The sequence below is a fragment of the Apostichopus japonicus genome, chromosome 10 (assembly GCF_037975245.1).
Source record: "Apostichopus japonicus isolate 1M-3 chromosome 10, ASM3797524v1, whole genome shotgun sequence".
Classification (NCBI taxonomy): domain Eukaryota; kingdom Metazoa; phylum Echinodermata; class Holothuroidea; order Aspidochirotida; family Stichopodidae; genus Apostichopus; species Apostichopus japonicus.
The window spans coordinates 18,461,154-18,482,417 of NC_092570.1; the positions used below are offsets into that span (position 1 = coordinate 18,461,154).

General features: G+C 38.2%; 2 protein-coding genes across 3 annotated transcripts in view; both read right to left on the reverse strand.

Annotated features, from left to right (window-relative positions):
- Window positions 1-1,719: 1,719 nt before the first annotated feature.
- Window positions 1,720-15,668, reverse strand: LOC139974740 (DNA replication licensing factor mcm7-B-like). The gene is made up of 17 exons (XM_071982122.1): window positions 15,510-15,668; window positions 14,427-14,506; window positions 13,592-13,756; window positions 12,954-13,084; window positions 12,152-12,332; window positions 11,727-11,788; window positions 10,751-10,931; window positions 9,902-9,979; window positions 9,274-9,355; window positions 8,349-8,480; window positions 7,985-8,068; window positions 6,853-7,064; window positions 6,072-6,253; window positions 5,136-5,219; window positions 4,221-4,389; window positions 3,672-3,781; window positions 1,720-3,130 (listed from the first exon to the last, which is right to left on the reverse strand). Exons 1-17 carry the CDS (start codon window positions 15,538-15,540, stop codon window positions 2,923-2,925), a joined length of 2,172 nt encoding a protein of 723 aa, XP_071838223.1. The 5' UTR covers window positions 15,541-15,668; the 3' UTR covers window positions 1,720-2,922.
- A 1,186-nt stretch (window positions 15,669-16,854) lies between these two features.
- The window catches only part of LOC139975062 (uncharacterized), a 9,377-nt gene continuing 4,967 nt past the window's right edge, over window positions 16,855-21,264 (reverse strand). The window contains exons 2-6 of one of the 2 annotated variants that reach the window (XM_071982678.1): window positions 20,525-20,584; window positions 19,938-20,106; window positions 19,615-19,703; window positions 18,156-18,396; window positions 16,855-17,612 (exon numbers count right to left, since the gene is read on the reverse strand). In XM_071982678.1, the coding sequence (XP_071838779.1) occupies window positions 16,905-17,612; window positions 18,156-18,396; window positions 19,615-19,703; window positions 19,938-20,106; window positions 20,525-20,580 (1,263 nt within the window). In that variant the 5' untranslated portion in view covers window positions 20,581-20,584 and the 3' untranslated portion in view covers window positions 16,855-16,904. The remainder of the gene's footprint in view (window positions 17,613-18,155; window positions 18,397-19,614; window positions 19,704-19,937; window positions 20,107-20,524; window positions 20,585-21,264) is intronic. The other variant, XM_071982679.1, reaches the window with a different exon arrangement.

The window sequence follows — 21,264 nt, forward strand, 5'->3', positions numbered from 1 at the left end:
TTATTACTATTATTATGAAGTTGAACTTAATAGAAAGAATTTCATTTCTTCTCATAGCAACTTCAAATAGTTGACTGCATCTTATCAAAGCCATATTTAACATTAGCCAGTAATACTCTCATATCGGTGCCATTGTTACCAGTGGCGTAGGAAGGTACTTTTGAGTGGGGGGGGGGGGGCTGAAGACTGATGGCCGGCCTGGGGGAGGGGTCTAAGGGTAGGGGATTTTTCACTGGGGGGGCCGGCGCTCCCAGCCCCCCCGGTTCCTACGCCCTTGATTGTTACAGTTTTAATAACATATAGCTTAAGCTAAAGAAGGGAGACGCGGCTATTTTTTTGTACTCTTCTTTGGTAATAGTAGGCCTATCGTATAATCTCTGCTCCTTCCTGTCATGTAGGCTACTTAATATATTTGGGAGTTTGGTCACGTTGCTGATTTAAATTGTTTTCTAGTCTGTTTCGGGTAGTATAGTTACCACTACATTAAACATCAACTCCGGTGCCGGAAGCATGTTCCATCAATCGCTGCTCGAATAATGAAACATTAGGTTGTTTTTGTTGTTGCTATGGAGACAGGGTTGTGTTTTTGATAACATACTGTAATAGGACACTGACCTGTTCACAAAACTGCACTTGAGGGGCAAAAATGTGTGTGTGTGACATGCGTACGTGGAACGTCCCGCATCTGCATTACCATTAGACGTTAGTGTGAGTATATTGACCATGTTAAAAGAAAATGTTATAGCCAAAAGGGACTATGGGAGCAGCACTGTCCTAAAATTGTTATGTGGTCCGATGTACACACACAAAAATGTTGCAAAAAATGTTGCAAAAATGTTGCAAAAATTAGCAAAAATGTTGCAAGTTGGCAGTTTTTTGCATATAAGCAACCTTGGATGACCTGATGGTTTTTATCAAAAATGTTCTCCTCGATGTGCACTCTGTCCTAAAATTGTTATTTGCTCCAATGTACACACACACAATGTTATTGTTAAAAAGGTATCAAAACCAACCTCTGGCCCCTCATAACTTGAGAACTGGGTGTCCGATTGACTAAGCGGGAGTTAGTTTCCTCTATATAGCACACATAGCTCTATCTTATATCAAAATATTGACAAATTTTTTTCTTTGCCCAATATCTCCCAAAATGAACATATATTTCAAGGTTTGACCTTCCGACCTCGCGGGAGATTCTTCAAAAATGCGGGAGATTCGGACAGGTGGGCGGGTGACGACCCGAAAATGCGGGTGACCCCCGCCCAAAGCGGGTGACTTGGCAGCACTGGATAACTTCGCGCAGGAACGTCGCACAGGGGTCAACCGATGGACAATATTGATCAGAAGGTACCTTTGAGATTCGAATATGGCTACGAAAATTCAAATAACCAAAGAAACTAATACAGGTCACCAGAGGTCAACCTAAGGTCAAAGATAACCTAGATGCAGGTCGACTATTGAATTACTATAGCGTAACTCCCAACCTTGACGGACATTTTGTTCTCAAGTTACTGCAAAAATACTAGTTTTTGACCCCTAATTGACCTTGGATCACATGACCGTTATGTTTGGAAACGATCCCTTACCCCATTCACAACTACTCCCAAAATATCAACCATGTCGGACCCTGTGTTTTTAATATTTTAAATCATAAACGATTGTCCAGATCAGCATGTAACCCCAATATTAACAAAGAGATATACACACAAAACACAACAGCCAACTAATTGATGTTATTTATTTAAATACACACAAAAAATGCACGATTTTATTTTTGTCCATTTTAAAATTTGACAGCAAAAAATACATTTGAATTAATGACATGGGTTTACTTTCCATATTTGTTTGACATTGTTGAAAAAAAAGAAGGAAAAAGACAATATATTACATACCAAAAGAACGTTACAACATGGTGGTTTCCATGCAACTTCAGATATGAAACAAACAGGTAACAACAAGGTCACTAAACATTGCAAAGCATGGTCTGATCAGAAACACCACAAATATTGTTTTATTCCTCAACATAGTTACTCCTATTAATGTTTTATAGTATAAAAACAATCGAAGTAACGAAACCCTTCATAGATCCGGCAAAAACCCTTTGTTCTCCCAGACGAAGCATTATTTACCGTTCCTTGACATCAATGGATGCAAGATTTTCATCGCACTGTACGTTACCTTTCACTATATGACGCAAATAAAATGATGCTGGGCCAATGTTAAAGCTAGGTCAGAGTGATGCTTGCAGCCCTGTGAACTTTGAACATTCAAAATGAGCATTTCTATTTGCTAAAACATGACTGAAGGAAAGTTGATTTTGATATGGAAAGGGACCAGAGAAGGCTGTAAAAGCAGTACAATTTGCAATTTCAAATCGACTTATATCAAATATCAGGTATTTTGGTGGTGCATTGTGGGTACTTGGATGGGTTATCGTACATACAATACAATGTTATATTTTTTTGTGGTAATTACTGAAGGAGAGATCTTGTGAACCATATCTCACACTAACTGTTTTTAGCACTTAAAACTTGAGTTTTCTAAAACATGTTTTAGTTTTCTTCTCATTCCGGTATACCGAACAAGTCGGAACCTTGATTCGTTCATTCTGATTCCCTGCGTGATAGGCATCTGGTAGGTCGGCATGGCAGTGAGTGCTTTAACATGATTGTGTCATGTTCAACTCATGTGTACAAACTGTTACTACCTTTAGTTTGTTGTGAATCAGTTTTATGGTCAAGTTTTCTGTTCCATTGGAGAACATCTCTTATTTCTAATATCTCCAATAAGCAACACTTTTGACTGCTTCTCCACCTCATCTCCCTCCCTCCATCCCCCCCCCCTCCCCCCGACCTCAAACAAAAAAAGGAAAAATATAATTATGTACAAAAGTTCCAGATTTGACACTATTGTCAGAGCCAAGTTTCAAACGAATGTTATTCTTGTTTTGGCATGATTGATGATCCAAACGTTGAGCTCCTCGTAGGCCTCCAGGGCTTCTTCGAATTGGTCGTTGGTGAATCCTTTAGCGAGTACTCCCTGCCTGGCATCGTTGTACTTTAGCGATTTCTTCTTTCCGTCCGAGGCCATGTCTCGAACGATGCTGTAAATGACGTCTTCCGATCTCTGAGTTCTATGTCGAGAAAAAAAAGAAAGAAAAGGGGATCGTACTTCATATTTGTTTTTCTTCACTTGGCAAGCTTAGAGAGAGGAAATGTTTCTTTTTTTGAAAACACTACTGGTTAAGCACAGTTGGGTGAGCAAGAAAGTAAAAAAATTAGCCTCGCATGAACGACTGCAGGAAGCCATGTAGAATGCAAATTATGATGAGACAAAAGTCCATGAATTGCATTAACTCCTTCATACCATGTGTCACTTATCTGTCACTCGATTAGCACATTAAAGTGGCTGAACTACTTAGTTTAACAAACGGATCGTTAGGCCGCTTCTGCAGTTGCTACACACAACAGGTTTACCATGCAATCATACAAACCCATGGCATCATCTCTTTAGCCTTAAATGAGCATTCCAGAGATTTAGCAGATTTCCTAAACTGAATATTGTGGAACTAGAATGGCTGCAGAACATTTACAAGAACTTAAATTTTTGTCTTTTCTTCTGCTCAGACTACAACTTTTCAAGACTAAAACACCCCATGATATATCTTTTCTTACCGGCTGGTTGTTTCCTGTTGGCCTTGCAGTGATTCCTTGGACATCTCCATCAGCCTCATGGCTTCATTTACGTCTTCCTTCTCAACCACATTGACCAGCCTCAACCGAGCCTGTCAAACATCAAACAAAAGGTTAAATTGAGACAGTTTTTTGGAAGCTTTATCGGAGCATACCTGTATTTTGCTCCATCCCATAGATTATCACAGACAGAGACTTACACACATGGGTCAGTCCATAAATTAACATCAATGTTTATGACATTCCTGGTGTTGTCACATTACAATACAGAACAACCTAGCTGTGACTGTTATATTTGAACACTTTGTAAAAAAAAAATTTAAAAAATGATTTGGGCCATACAATTACTTTTATACCATTACCTACATAAAGGATATAATGTAGCAGTATCCATTCTTTCTTATCAATTATAAAAGGATGTGAAGTATCTGATATGTTCAAATGTGTTTGCATTTGAAAAAAGATCAGACTAACATACAAAACATACTAAAGGATTTCAGACCGTTGCCATGACAACTATGTTAGACTTACCAAAGCGGTTGATAACCTGAGTACTGCCAGTAGTGTACGGGCCGAGGTGAATGTGGTATCTTTGCTGGTCCTGGCCTCCTTTCTCATTTCTACATATGCACCAGTGATGTAATCTGTTAGTTCCATGGGGATGACCGGAATCTTGGTTTTACAAAGTGCCATGTAACGTCTGATCGAAGAAGAAAATCAACAGGACAGTACTACCAAGGTTAAATACCATTTTAGTATTTGGCAAAAGGGTTTTACGGATTTAACAGTATGATGAACAATTCATTGTTGCCGTTTCCTACGACCCAGAATCCTTTGTGTGAATAAAATTTCTTTTGAAAGTACCAATCCTGTTGACGCACTTCAAGAAACCAATTTCGTTTTTTTTTTTTTTGTAAATTAGTAAAACAACATGAATGTTAAGCGGCTAATTCTGCTTTCAGAAATGCACAAATGTTCGATCCAGATAACATAACTATGATTGATTCATGATTCCTTTTGGTGAAGGAGTATAAATTGTCCCCACCAAGGCTACTATCCATCCACTCTTGAGCACTTTGCTCCTACCAGCCTTCCCCCTCCTATACATTTGCTATCTGCCAAAATTGAAGAAAATTTTCCCCAATCTTGCTAATACATTTATCAGAGCTTTTAACTGCATGAGCCTGCTTCACAATCCAAATCGAGTAAGTAAGATTCTACATATGTGGACAAGGTTCTTTTCCCAGTTTTACATCCTTAAAAACTTTGTACGGAGTGGTATAACCAAAACAGTGATTGTCACATTCATTGTCATGCAAATTATCCATTACATATCTTTGAACAACCGACCCACAACAACCAATCTTCAATAAAAAAAATAAAAAAAATCAGTTTTGATATGAAACGTTTTCCCGCCTTTTCCGAGTGCTCTCATTGGTCACCTACCTCATCAGATTCATTTCCAAGGGTTCGTACTGTGATGGCGGCTGCTTACATTTCTGATGGACGTATGTGATGTGCTGGGCCAGCCTGCAACATACAAGAGATGAAATGTGTTTAGGCTGTCTTCAACATGCCTCTCTATTGTTTTCCATCTCTTGTCTTTATACTTTACCCACATACATTTTTCCGTCAACACACACTATTAGGCAATGTCCTAGCTGAATATCAAAACGTAAGCTTGACACTACCACAAACTGATTATATTTTGCTATATGTAAGACAGAGTGGTTGATAACCCCATCACTTAGTGCAAACAATAACTGCTCATGCGAACAAACTGTCTGGCTTATGTAAACTCAAAACAAGGCAAAGTATCCAATTTTTAGGCTAGGAATTGGACAAATCTTTCTATTCCTACAATAGTCAATAAATTTGCCCTACACAGAAATGGGCAAATCTACATAAGAAGTATGAACTTCATCTTAGCTTTACTGGCTGAGTAATGATGTTTACAAGGTTGTCAGATTTTTGACCTACGTTGATTTGACAATGACCTTTGATCTCCACAGAAGGAAAAGCATTATTGTACTCATTAAGGGGAAATCCACACATTGAGTATGAAAATTATCAAAGACATTTGTTTTAATACCCTTCACTGTTTTTCTTTTCCAAATGGGGATCTAGAGGAAACTTCTTGGCATTTTTATGAAATATATTTTGCATATAAATTATTGTTGTTATACTTAATAACCTCCACTTCAATACAAGTGTTTTGAAATAAAGCAACATCTGCACATTAAAGGGGCATTTGCACAATTAAAATCAACACACACAAACACACAAACAACCCCAAGTGCTCGCATGCCGTTTCTGATGGACACTGAAATCAATGGCCAATAATAATGAAGATACGGTTGCAAAGGTCAAAGTTCAACTTACCTGAGGTCATTTTCTCTGTCAGGTTTGTCCTGGATCAACCAAAGCAAATCAAACCTAGATAGGAGAGCGGCGGGAAGCTGAATGTTATGTTCGATAGATCTCTTTGGGTTGTATCGACCGTAGGCTGGATTAGCCGCTGCTAGAATGGAGACCCTGGCGTTGAGTGATGTCATAATACCAGCCTAACAGAAACAAGAAAAAAAATGTATCCTTACTCAAGAACTGTAGCACGTTGTAAAAGTTCCACCAAACTAACTGTTTTCCAGCTTCTCCGTAACAACACTAAAAATAATGCAAAAAGAAATTATATTCGACTCCATCACTGTTGTCGCATAATCCATAATCCAAGTTAAGATTAAACATATAATATAGCCATTTTCGAAACAAAATGGAAGGAGGGAAATTAACTCCAAAAAATTCCATGGAACAATGCACATCGCTCTTAATTGGGTGATTTTAAGAGCATTAACACTGTTCTAAACTAAATTTCTCACTGCATAAACCAAAACTTATCTCAAGCTTTAATCATGAATAATGCATTTTTGGTGTCACAAAAGATCATGTTTTGCTAAAAGCCTGCTCCTAGTACCTTTTTGGGTTAAATACAATAAAAGCTCCACTGAGTGCTTACATAGAGCAATGCATAAGTAAGTGCAGTGGGAAATAGTGTATGGCTAAGATTCACAACACAAATAACTGCTTTTAAACAAACTGCTAATTGTCCATTTCGATTTACCAAACACATTACAATAAATAAGAGAGTTATGATCTGTTTCATTACCTTAGCGATGGATATCGTCTGTTGTTCCATCACTTCGTGGATTGCTGTTCTGTCCGTTTCGTTCATTTTGTCGAATTCGTCAATGCAGCAGACTCCTTCGTCTGCCAGTACAAGTGCACCGCCCTCTAATATCATCTCCCCGGTAACGGGGTCCTTCATCACGGCTGCAGTGAGACCAACCCCAGAGGAACCTCTCCCTGTGGTATACTGACCTGAGAATTAATCAGAAAATGCAGATTAGGAATTGCATCACAAATACATTTTGGAAAAAGAACGAAGAAATTTCATGTAAAATTTGGCTATTCATGAATAGTTATATAAGTAAATGAATAATGGCAAACTGACTGGGAAATATTAGCTACTTTCCATTGTCCTAAATTTCCAAGTCAGTGTTCTATTAATCATTTTAATACATATATAAGCAGATACATTGTGTCTTTCTGGATCCCTCCAGGTAAGTCTTCGTCATTGCATACTACCCCAGAAACGGTTTTCTCACTTCATAAAGACAATTGGATACCATATGCATCTCAGCTTTGTACATGAACCTGGGAAGTCTGTAAATTTTTCCAACTTTGTTAAATCATTTTGTTCAGTCTTTACAAACCAAACCTCTGTAAATTGAAACTTGAAACTTTTTGAAGCACTCATATCAACATCCAATTATCAGGTATATGCATCTCAGCTCGACAAGCTGTCAGTATCTACTGTAATAGTAACATTGTCAAATTATTTCTTTGATGGGCTAAGATTAAATCTCATTACACAATATTCCATAATGCCATGATTAGTTGCTCGCATCATTTGGTACCCAATATATATTTTTAACAGCATGATAACCAGCCGAAGAAGATTTATGCTTCAACCTCACCCACAATTAACCTTCCTCCCAACACCGTATAATTGAGATGGTGGATGCATAGCACAATATAATCGTCTTTAGCTGGCCTGAATGTGAAACCACTTTCAGGAAAATGAGTGGGTCGAACAATGGAGATTGTAGAATCAAGCTTATGATGTCACATGAACATTCAACCATGACTAAATAAATTTGTTTATGACTAAATAAAGCTGAAATTCTGTCTAGATGGAAGAACAATCTCATTTCTCTTTCTCCTTGTTTGAAACTTACTTCTTGGAGCTAAGCGGTCAATGTAGGACAGTAGCTGAGATTTGGCGACACCAGGGTCACCCATCAGACAGATGTTGATGTTACCTGCAAAAATGCAAAACAAACTATGTCAAGGATACAAATTGTTAAAAGGATTACTGTTTGCAAAGAGTTAATCTTTGATACTTTGCAGATACTTAGAAATGATTGCTCACAGTCCAAAATTTAATTTCTATAACACTTTTAGCTTTTGAGAAATATTGTGACAAGTTTTTCAAACACCACTGTAAAATACTAAAGCAAGTATCAAATTGTCGCTATGGAAACTAAAATGATTAACATAAACACTTGAACAAACAAATTTATTAAAACATTCTTAACTTACCTCTGATTTTCATTCCCTTGGGTGATCTGTCCACACCTCCAACCAACATCAACAGAAGGGCCTTCTTGATGTCTTCGTGGCCGTAAATCTCTGGTGCGATGGAAGTTGCCAACTTTTCGTAAAAGTCTTCCTCTGTTTCATAAATGGAAATCATAAATAAGCTCTTCTGAAGATTCTATTACCATTATATTTTTCACTAGATGTGGCAATCCTTATGGCCTAAATCATCAGTAGCTGATAGCATCCATAATCATGATGAGGTTCATTTTTCTCTCGAAAATTTCATCTTTTAGCAAAGCAAAAAGCATGTGTAACACATTGCTATCCAAAGAAAGCATGTCTAGAACCTTGTTTACTATAAGAAAAACTGTTTCACCTTGTAAACAATCATAGCACCTGCCAGTGCATGTTTTGATTAGGTCATCAAATACCATAAAGTGGAAGCAGTTTCACTAAGATTGAAATGTGGTTACCATAGTAATATGCTGAACAATTGCCTGCCATCATTTCTCAGGTTTCGTATTCTGATAGTGAAACAGTTTGAATGTTTGTATTTCCTGTTTCAAATAAAGTCAAACATAGGTCCCATCACCTCAAGTACAGAAATAATCTGTTAACTTGAAGTAACCATTTAATCTCAAAATAGTTGCTATTTGCATTATAAGTTACTGTTTTCCCCCATTCCTCTTCCACCCACTCTCCCCCCTCCCCCAATAAAAAGAAGGAAAATGTAATCGTGCTTTGAAATAGAATATCCTACAAACGCTGGCAGATTATAGCAATCAGTTTGTTTCTTCTTTTTGTAAGCGTACCATCTCTTGTAATTAAAGTTTTAAACTGTCTGCTTGGTACGTCAGTTAGTACATAAAATTAAATTTCTTTTATTGATTTTAGACAAAACATTTTGTTTTTTTGGCTTTTCTACCTGCAATCTGCTGGATCTCTTCCTCTGAGAGTTCCTGCAGGCTCATTTCCTCATCGGCTGCTTTGTTCATCTTGATCACCGACTGTAAACAAAAAATAGGAACAAATCAAAAAAAATTCAGACTGTTTGGTTCCAATGTTATTCCATAGAGTGCACAACAATACAAATCCTCTCTAGCAGAGAGAAGCAGACTAGCTTCAATAACATAAATCTTAACAAATCCAATTTTTCAAAAACTCATTTTCTGTTCAAAGTTATATAAAAATTTTGAGCATAATGGCGATTACCATTGATCCTACTTTTGGATTGAAACTTTGTCAAAATCCGACCCAAGTAATATTCATTTCGAACAATGTCACTGAGGGATCTATGTGATTACGATCAATTGGCCCTTCAAACTTGGTGACTTATTGTCTAATCTATTATTCTGTGTCCCACAAATTTAATACTTTCTTTCAGCATAACATTTGTTCAAATGTTGATGTTTAGGCCAATCTTCAATGCTCCTAATGTCACCTCGGTAGACAGACAGTATATTTTTGTACGTTTCCGTCCGTCCAATCATGGTATCGCCATACTGTGGGCAAAATCCAACACAAAATACAGCTTTGATGTTTTGAATACTTACATGAGCCTCCAAGTAAGTCTCTGATAAAAGACCTTGTGCCATCTGTCTATAGCCAGCTTTCATTAACGGCAGAAATACCTGTTTATACAACGGTCAAGGAATATACTTCACTGGTTCATTGACTCCACATCCTGTTACATCTACAACGATGAAAACCTTACAAGTTACCACACCTCCCCACCCCCTCCTACTTCTAATCAACATTAAACCCCACTCTTCCATTTAATCCAACAACATGGTCTTGATTATATAAGGTGATAGTGCGTCGGTTAGCGAATTCGCCCAACAACCACCGGGTTCCCTGTTGAGGACCCCCAGTGGAAACCATATTCTTTTCATCTATTCAAAATTGCTGCATTGCAGTGATTGATTGAGCAGTCATTCCCTGGATTTTATATTTCTCATTTGCAAAATTTCTCATATTGGTTCTGTTCTTGCGACGGTTTCGAAACGACATCTGTCACCACAGCTGTACTGCAGTGATGATGGATAGGGCGCCCTCACCCCTTCGAGTATTTGACAAGACGGTCAAATGCTGAGGTACACCCTTGTCTGTTGGATAGGTACGTTCGTAAATACCGAGAGGAGGCTTGGGTGTAACTATTACCTATCTGCCTTGTTTATTCTCTGACCACTCATCTGACCACTCATCGAAAAGAGAAGATTTGACATATAAATCTGTGTTCATCCATGATCATCAGATGGATAGGGTTTTAAAGTGAGCATTCCTAAACGATGGGAAATACTAATCAAAAATAAACATACATCAGTACAGTTCCTCCTGTCTCATTCATTTTAAACAATTTTCGGTAAGTCAGATGAACAATTTGTTTACTCCAAAAAGGATACACCTGTGATGCTGACATGGTCGCCGGGCACACACTTCCTGGTGGTCTCTCCGCGGGAAGCGATGGTCATGGTCCGGGGGATGTTGCCGACGGGGACCTGGTCGCTGTGTTCCTGAATCTTGATCTCCTGGAACTTGACAAATTTGGAACCTCTCGTTTGTAAATACAATCGGCCACCGGATCTGAGTGATTGTAAACAAAACGCAGACAAACAAACAAAATTGTTATAATATCAGGCTAGAGCAGAGTGAATGATGTCACCATGGCGATTGAGCTGATTTTTGTCTGTTTTCATTCTTCTTATATTAACATGACGAGAATTAGTCCATTAACCAGAGGTTGCATTTTTCAGCTCTCTTGACCTCATCGTACTGAAACTTTATCTCTCCTGCAATCAGACTGGTGAGTTTGGGAGAGTTGATTTGTTCACACCTTGCCATGTCTGCATTGATCTGATAGTGATTTGGCTACTAAGCTGTGTGATGAGTTGCATAATAGATGGAGAGGCAGCTCAACTAACGTGCAAAAAGATGGGACTGATCACTCGACTAACCAACTGGAAAAAACCTGCTGTTCAGGACAAAACGGCAGGTTTATTTGATGCAACTTATAGCTAATGGACACTTTTCCTGCATGCATTTATCCACTGAGGGGCAAAGAGTAATTTCAACATATTTGATTAAAATCTTAATACAGGGAACATTACACATTACAAGGTGAGATCAGCGAGAAAAGTGAAACCTTTGGAAGAATGAATGGATTGACAAGGTGGTTTTTTCTTTTGTTACAACTAACGGCGTGGAATATCTTTTACTTTTAGGAAAGTGTTTAACTGCCTGTCACTACAAAATTGCCTTTAATCACTAACATGGAAAAAATATGAGAGACCACATCCTTCCATCTCACAGCTAACTTCCAGTCAAACCAAGTACATCATGATATGTTTAAAACTATTCGGGAAATTGCTCAATCTTTACCTGTTTTTGCTGCAATCTTCACTAGGGCACAACAGAAGAGGCATAAAGGCTGGAGAATTAATCTGTTAAAATAAAAGAATATTAAATAACATAATAACACAGTTTAAATAAGGAAATAATATGGGTATGGAGGGAGGTTTCCCCATCTCAATTGAGAGTTTTTCATTTTTAATAAGGGTGATTAGTTGCAAAAGGAAGTAATATTTGGCAACATTTGAAGTAATATAAGGTTAAAGATTTCCCACAAATTTCAGCTTTTTTTTTTATATTCTCATAACTTTTGGCGACCCACCAAAAATGGCCGGAGACTCCAAAAAAGCGTTGCAACCTTCACTTTGAATACCAGGGGACTAAATAATTTGCAGGTCCATGCTCATTTGACAATAAATATGGAAAATCACAAATCAGTCATTTACAACACTCACTGGCTGGTAAGTCTCGGCACCGCACTGGTCACATGTGTACGTAGCGACAGTCATCATTGGTTTTACCTCAGTGCACCTGGTGACGATACCTCGTACCGTCAGAAGTTTGCCCACTTTGTCAGCCTTGACGTTACGAATGGAGAGTGGCTTCTCCGCGGTTGGCATCTTGAAGAATATTTCACTACGAAACAGTAGAGAGAAACATTTGATTTGCTTTGTAAAGAAATGTGATGCTAATTTGATCTGCTTTGTAAAGAAACCTTATCCTCATTTGTTCTGCTTTGTAAAGAAACCTTATGCTCATTTGATCTGCTTTGTAAAGAAACTTCATTGCTCAATTGATCTGTTTTGTAAAGAAACCTTATGCTCATTGGATCTGCTTTGTAAAGAAACCTTATATGCTATTCAAGGTATACCAATCAGGGTTGACTTTTAAGGGAAATTAATTTTCTGGAGGTTAATTAAAAAGATAAGATAAGACAAAGAAAGATGTTCCCATGTCTGCAACAGTCTCAGACAAAAATATGATTATTCATGTCACCTTTGAGAGTCAGTAATCATGTGGCATTCACGTTTTAGGAGTAAAGTAACATCCAATCATCTTACTCCCTATGAATGGAACAAGGTTTTGGATGAATCATCTGTTAAGCAATTCTCCCAGAAATTGATTCTTTTGGGTATTTTACAATCACTTCAACAGCGAGAGAACAAACACAAGTTTCTCTGTGCCTGCAAGGGGACTTTTTGAAATGAATAAAATAAGGGAGAAATGAGAAAACAGAGAAACAGAAAAGAGACTCACAATCTCCTCAACAATTCTGCTGGGAATTTATTCCTGGGGTCTCGCATCTCCGTAGCATTCGGTCCCCTCATTCTCTGTTCCATCATGAGACGGTGCTCGATGTAGACGTCGAGAGAATCCTTCTGCACGGACTGAAGATAGGGTGCGAGATATTATAAACGTTGGACAGTTATTAATAGTTCATATTTCATTGTCTGTTTGTATGGAGAGTATATAAAATGAAAAGAAGAAATAATCCGAGTTGTTTTTCCCGGCTTAAAATTGTTTTCCCCAAAACCCTTAATACGTTCCCAACATTGTGATATGCTGTTAATATCTTTGGAAACGTACAATTTTACTTTTAGCAAGAGAATTCTTGAAGGACAATCTTTTATTCTTAATAGTGATCACAACTTGCCGTGTGATTAGAGAAAAATGGCTCATCGTGTAAACTTCTAAATTTACACGTATCGTCCTTTCGGTAATACCACACAGCATGGCTTAAGATAACTCTCGTGCATATGTTCTTTGTTAGAAGTTTACCATTCAGAAATGTTTGTTTTTGCAAGACAGGGCATGATTCACAATGTGAGAACATTGTTAGTTTTAAAAAACTAACAATTTTTTTTTGTAATGATGCTAAGCAACCTATCTCTTACCTCTTTCTCCTTGTAATCTGGAAGCAGCTCGTACACTGCATCTGAGAAGAGCTGCTTGTACCGTTGTGTGTTCTCCATGACCGATTCGGTCAAGTCCGGGTCAAGCTCGGATACATCGTCTAGGTCGATGGTGAGGTCGACCTGTTCTCTATGAGCCAGTGAGACCTGCAAGATACGATAAGTTGACACCTTCAAACTACATTTCAGGGACACAGGAGTCAGGAAAGGGAAGGGAACAGAGAAGGGGGTCCTCGATGATAATGATTTGATGATAAAACAACGGAAGAAATGAGACACTTAATGAATAGGTTCAGAGTAATTTGTTCTACTGACAAGTATTGATGTGTCTAAAAATCCCTACATTGGGAGAAAAAATACCTGAAAATGCTGCCATTACCAGGGTGTTAGCCCAATGCTCCTTTGCCTGGACTGCTGCCCCCCCCCCCTAATTCCCACCTTGCACTCTTAGCCAATAACTTGCTCAGATCTCCAACTTAGTCACAGACATCTTCCATAGATGGTAAGTAGGATTTTCAAAACTATTTTGGGGTTGGGTCCTTAATGACAAGAACTTCTGTCCCATAGATAGTGATGATAGTTGGATTGTTGAAAGTTCTAATTTACATCAAATCTTAAATTTGGTTATTCTGCCCAAGCACGGTAATATTCACAAACAACTACATATTAACCCTTAATGTACGTTTCCTACTGACGTGTGTGGTACATCTATTTGACAGACTTTCCTAATGTTCTCAGGTACGTATAGCATATAACATGAACCATGGCATCCTCATAAATGAATATTCCAACATTAATTAAAGAAAACAACCCTTACCAATTGCTGTGCATACTTGAAGTCCTTCATTCCCTTATCACCTTCACCGTAATATTCAGTCAGAAAACTTCGACATTTCTCTGCATGAAACAAAAATCATTTTGGCATCATGTTTAAATGTTGATTACTTAATATTTAGTAACAGCTACCTTTAACAGTGTATACCCAGAGTAAGCTTGAATTACTTTAACGGTACCTATGCCTAGCCTAGTTGAGCAAGGTAACCAAGCCAAAAATGCATAATTTGTGTGGTCTACAGTCTAGCCTAGGCCTACTTAATACTACAACTTCATTGTACAAATACAACATGCCTCAATCTACCTCATCCACAAATTCACATTTTGGGCTTGATTTAATTTTATGTATTGTGGTAACTCAAAAACACATACCTAAATTAGTTGTTTGTCTACTTGATATTAACTTACACCTAAAGTTACACCATTTGCTCAGCCTATAAATAAAATATGTCAATCAATTGGCATGGCATGAACCAGTTCCCATATAATGAGGTGCATGGGATAGGCCTAGGCCTAGCTGGCCAACGAAATTATGACATGGCTCTTAAAATAGAATACACACCACCTAGGCCTGCCTAATCAGGTTATCGGCACATGTCATATGTAGCATATAACAAACGTTAACAATGCAGGCAACAGGCTCAGTTACATCTATGTGCCACACTCTAATACTACTAATACTAATAGGCATACTAGGCATAAGCCCAAACTTAGCTAGGCCTATCCTAATCTAGTAGTAGGCCTAGTACTACTGTAGAAATACACCATACTTCTTCCATGCATAGAATGAACAAATAGGAGCCTATGGATCCGAATGTTCTAGGACTAACCGATCTTCTCTTTACTATTTAATAGATGTACTCTAGTAACAGCGTAGGCATAAAGCTGGTCATTTCAATACGTTAGCCTATGTTAGAATGACGGACATTTAAAGTTTAAATGCCGTCTCAATTGCCATAGCCTAGCCCTACGTTAGTCCTACTGGAGAGTTCGATAATATTGTTCCGATTAATTTCACGAAAGTTAACTAAACATAAAGTTTCGTTTCTATGTCACCATTCATTACCCTTTTCTGCGACGTAGTCTTTCGATGCCATTTTCAATGAAATTTTGCCAAACTTTTAATATTAAACAAACACGCACAACTAACGCAACAAGCTCTGATCTCTTTGGCGAGTCACAACGCTGTACTGTATAGGCTGTTAGAATTGAAAACTATTGTGTACATCTACACTGTACAAAACTAGCGCGAAATTGTACCATGTGACTGAAGTTATCGCGGGATTCGTTGTTATGTACTACTGAATATTCAAATTGATGGTAGCAGACACAAATTACTTTGGCTGAACTCTAAACATCACTTAGTGCTCATTAGTTCAGGGCGGGAGCAACTACTGTTTCCAAACCACGGAAATAATTGTAAGTGGAGGGGGTTCCTTATTGCAACAAGCACAAAGAAAGTCATTTCTAAGAATTATTAATAGGAATCTGCAGTTGAGAGAAAAACTGCCCATGAATTTATACTATGAACCTTTATGGAAGCCCAAGAGGTGAATGTATAGGATTTTATAATGGAGGGGTCGACTATAGGGTCGTTGAAACCGACTCCAATATAAGGGTCTGAGGTCTTCCCCCTCCCCCATGGCCCACCCCCCCTCCATCGTCGCGCACGGCCACTGTGAAAAGTATCTCGAATATTCAAGCTCTCCACTATGTGGGTCCGAGTCTTTTCCACTACATTGTACCTTATTAGGGCGGCGATACTAATTCACAGCTGATGGGTACAAACTTTCACAGGCAGTGGGAAATATGATATTTTGATTCGAGGAGAAAACCGCAAACAAGTACCTCAAACCTTTCTGACAATCTGAATCATCTATGCATTCCACACCAGAAATACCAGTATGTCTACGTGTGCAGTATGTGAACACTAAGCTCAAGTCCTCCATTAAATTATGAAAAGGATAATTTTTCAACATAAGGGCGTTAATTACATCAGAAAGCTTTTGAATTGAAAAAATAGACAAACATTACAAATGGTATACTTTTCATTTACACGTAAGTGGGGCACTCATCATTTATGGAAAAGAGACACTTTCCCGGGATTTAAAAAGGTAGGGTGGGACCGTTCCTCCATGTCACACGGCTCAAGCCCCCCTCCCTCCGCCCCGAGTGGAGGGGTGGGTGAAGTGAGAGATGTGTGGTATCGTTCGATAACATAGCACATAACCTAAACTTTGGTTAGGGGTCACACTCTGTACTCTGGACGTGGATTCGGCTCGGCCTGCTTTGGAACACAGAAAAATGTTACTACTATTCTTTGCAAAAAAAAAAAAAAAACATGAAGAAATCTTCAAAAAGTCGGATTGGTATTCAGAAAAGGTAAATGCACAAAAGGGAATTTCGTTATAGTCAGATTTTTTATTTTTTTGTCTCTTCGCAGCAAATACAGGTCACATGTTTACGATAGTTGTTGCAGTCTTGTAAGTTGACCTTCAACAAGGTTAATGACGTCATCGAGCTCTGGACGGTCGTCTGGGTTCATCTTCATGCACTGGTTACCAAGGAGATCGAGAAAGTTGTCTCCGAGCTGACCCAGGTCTCTGAACACTTGTCCAAGCGAAAACACCTCCGATAATTTATACAAGGGCATTTGACCTCTGATGACCTCCGGGGCAAGGTGAAATGACCTAACGAAGGCCGTTCGTTGCTCTTCGTCATTCATGTGAAGATATAGTCCGGGTTCGTCCATGTTGGAAGAGAGACCGAAGTCGATCAGTTTCACCTTAATGGCGTCGTTGGCTGGGTATGATGGGGCGCTGGCATCGAATGTTTTCGCGTCCACGTCATGAGCCACGTGACCCTTGTCAGTGATCTGTAGGAGGATGTTGTCATTTTTCAAGTCACAATGCAGCAATCTCCGTCCGTGCATATCCCTCAATGCTTTAGCAATGTCCAGTGCCACCTGAACGGATTGATACCGTGAGATGCGTCTGGAATTGATCGCAGCAAGGAGAGAGGTTGTATGGTAGGACTGTCTATCTCCAATGAACTCCTGGACGATAGCAGGGAGAGGGCCGCCGTCTTTCGGAGGTGTCAACCCGTAAATCTTAGGGAATTGTTCGAGGCCTTGTAAAGCCAGCAGGACTTTTAGTTCATGAACGAAATTCTGAAAATAAGAATGAGAACAATAAAAAATAATATGAACTAATAGCGACTGTATACACTTCGCTAAAGGGATATATCAAGACATTGAATATCATACCAAAAGCTAGGAATAATGTGACTTGATGTAGTTAAAGTTAACATTTAATAATCATAATAATCATGATAAGCATAATAATTATAATAATATTAATAATAATAATAATAATAATAATAATAAGCAGGATATGTTCCAGTTAGAGAGGATATCACTATATCAGCTAGAGAGGATATCGGTGGTAAAGGATATTACTATTAAAAGATTGTATATACTGCATAGCCTTACTCTCCAACTAGTTTTGTAAGTTGAACCTATACAAGATAAGAAAAAATGTTGGGCATTGCATGTTTGAACTATTTGTCATATTTTTACCTAAATTTCTCTGAATCGCTACTGTTCCCACAAAATAAATGCCGAACACAGGTAAAACATTTTTTTTTAAGTTGGTAAAATTCCTGAAATAATTTCCTGTCAGGATACTTTAAGAGTCCCTTCAGTTGAACCTACCTCCGTGGCCTCTGTGATGTCGAGGTTCTTATACTGGCTCTTGACCGCCACCAGTGTTCGTGTTAGCTTTATCCTCATCAGGGACACGCCGCCGTTTGCACCTCCACCGAGGAAAACTGGGACACCACATTCATCCTCAACCTCTTCCAGATCATCTGGAGAGATGACGAAGACACCACGGAATCCCAGCCTCTGGCAGATTTCGAGGTACTGGTCGACTTGGGGCTTGTAGTCAATGTAACTGAAAGAGTCCGGGTTTAAAATATTTAAATATATATTATCTAAATAGGGCATCCAAGAATATAAAATGGTGAGACCCAGTCAGAGATTAGGGTATTATCAAAGTATCAAGTTATGCATAGTTAAAAACCTAGAAAATGACTTCAAGTGCTACATTACAACGTCATAAAGACGACAATTAAATCGTGATGTCTTATTGCAAGTTAATAGCGCGGATTCGGTTCGAGGTTGTTTACTAGGCCCTCGATTCGATGCAGAAGTGAAATTCGCCGTGACTGGGAGTCACAGATAACCCTGATATAACTGGACTTTGATCCAATGTTAATATCTCACATGTTCGTCGAAGGTTCTTGACTGAATGTAAAATATTATTAAAAGGTGGACGTTGGGCATATTTTTAGTTTTTCCATGTCAAAGTCCAAAAGAAACAGACTGCAAATATTTTTTTCTGTTGCTGGATTTCATGATATTTTATATTTAATGTTTTGCTAAAAAGGCACGTTTTAATGCAAAATTGATGTTATCGTCGGCTCCTTAGTGCAAGCTTAAATGTTAAAGTTAAGCCATGGTTTTATCAATTGTAGTAACTCAACCCGACACATAACTCCATATCAACATAGCACAGATGGACACCATTCAACACCAATTGGCAACGCATTAACAAATTTACAACCCATTGCTGACATGTTACTTTAGGTCATAAAATTCGTACTCTTACATATTGAGTTTTGTGTTGCATCGGTACTGTGGAGATGTTTGAAACCTCCCTAATTGTCTTTCTGGTAAACTATAGAGTCCAGCCATATTAATTCGGTAATGAGCGTCAGGTTTTTTCTTTAATTTATATATATATATATATATTTTATTGAGGCTTATCTCAAAAATCAAAAGTACCATAGGCACAAAAACTAGACCAGTAGCAGTGTTGTTTTAATGGTGTACTACATATCAAAGTTAATGTTATGCCTAAAGTCATCCATTAACCTTTACTACCACCCATCCCTTAATCTCCCCCTAGCCCCCCCCCCCCTCCCTCGCCCTTCTGATGCGACTCAACAAAGGGGGCGCAAATGATAAGTGTGCGTTGACCAGTAACGCCAATAATTCTAACCTCTGTCATCAGCAATACGTCGTACAGGTTATTGTCATTAAAAAATATTATGTTTAGTTAGAGATAACAAGAAAAGAAAACTTTATGGACAGTAATTCGGTCATTTACTGAGTGGACGGACTGACGTCATGGAATGACGTATCAACGTCTTGAGGTCCAATCACAGAGCCGCTGTTCCAAGTTCCGGCGCAACTTGTCTGAAATCACAAACGAGGACAAGAGCTAAACAAGATGAATAATAATTTGTGGCCTATCAATGGGATGAAATAATTAGTAAGAATGAGATGAAATATGCATAACAATTACATGATATTAAATAGGTTATAATAATGAAGTGAAATATGCAAAAAATATGACATGATATAACATAGAATATAACAATGAAATGAAATATGCAGAAACAATGACGTGATATTATTATGAGTATTAACCGCAAATGACTGTACTGTGTTACAGTCAGCACCACTGGAGAAAGACTGGCTAGAGGGACAAGGTCCTAAGGATGATGCATCATGGGATACGTCAGTTGAGATATCCTCAGACTCAGAGTTAGGTCTCAAGCAAGCGAACCACCAGAAGATCTTGTTCCATCCGGAACGTCTGCATAAAGAAGCAAATGTAAACTTCAATATATATATATGTATATTTTTATTGTCGCAAATAGCTTTATAATGTTCTCCGTCCTCTAAAACGTTCATTTACAAGGTTTGGTTAGGGTCGGTTCAGGGTTAGGGTTAGAAAAAAGGGTTAGGGTTAGATAAAATTTAGTGTGTAAGTCAATGTAAATGTCGACCTAAGGTATCATTTAGAGTTATATATATATATATATATATATATATATATATATATATATAAATCTAAAGGTAGGTACAAATGAAATGTATTATTTATGAAAAAACTGTTGAAATTAATGTTATTGTAAATATATTACAAAATGAAAACTAAAGTGATTTGTTTTTATTCCTCCTTAAGTGATAACGTTGTTGATAAAATTAAAGAAAAGTTGTTTCGTTTTTACCTTCCTCGATTTGCCTTGTTCTTCACCTGTCTTCGTCTAAACAACTTTATTCCCATCTAACTAAACCGAAAGAAAATAATTATAAGATATCTCACAGGCTGCAAGAATACTACAGATTAGGTCAATATTCTCGATTTTCTAACCATCACAAGAGGAGGTTATGCAAAATGTATTAATGGTCTCCAATATAAAAATTTATTTTAAGTCCTACTTGAATGAAAGTGAGAACATACCGTATCATACCAAAGCATACCATACCATACCATACCATACCATACCATACCATACCATACCGTACCATACCATACCGTACCGTACCGTACCGTACCATACCATACCATACCATACCATACCACACCACACCGTACCGTACCATACCATACCATACCATACCATACCATACCATACCATACCATACCATACCATACCATACCATACCATACCAGACCAGACCACACCATACCACACCACACCACACCATACCATACCATTACATACCATACCACACCATACTACACCACACCACACCAAACCATACCATACCATACCACACCATACCATACCATACCATTACATACCATACTATACCATACCATACCATACCTCACCACACCACACCACACCATACCAGACCATTACATACCATACCATATCATACAATACCATACCATACCAAACCATACTACACCACACCACACTACACCACACCATACCATACCATACCGTACTACACCATACCA

What these genes read in the sequence shown, in the direction of transcription:
- LOC139974740 (XM_071982122.1), bottom strand. Translation starts at nt 15,540, where the DNA reads ATGGCATCGAAAGACTACGTCGCAGAAAAGG. An exon ending in AGACTTACTTGGAGGCTCAT is followed by an intron (nt 9,356 to 9,901) that starts GTAAGTATTCAA and finishes TTTTGTTTACAG; the next exon opens with TCGGTGATCAAGATGAACAA. An exon ending in TGACCGCTTAGCTCCAAGAA is followed by an intron (nt 7,065 to 7,984) that starts GTAAGTTTCAAA and finishes ATTAATTCTCAG; the next exon opens with GTCAGTATACCACAGGGAGA.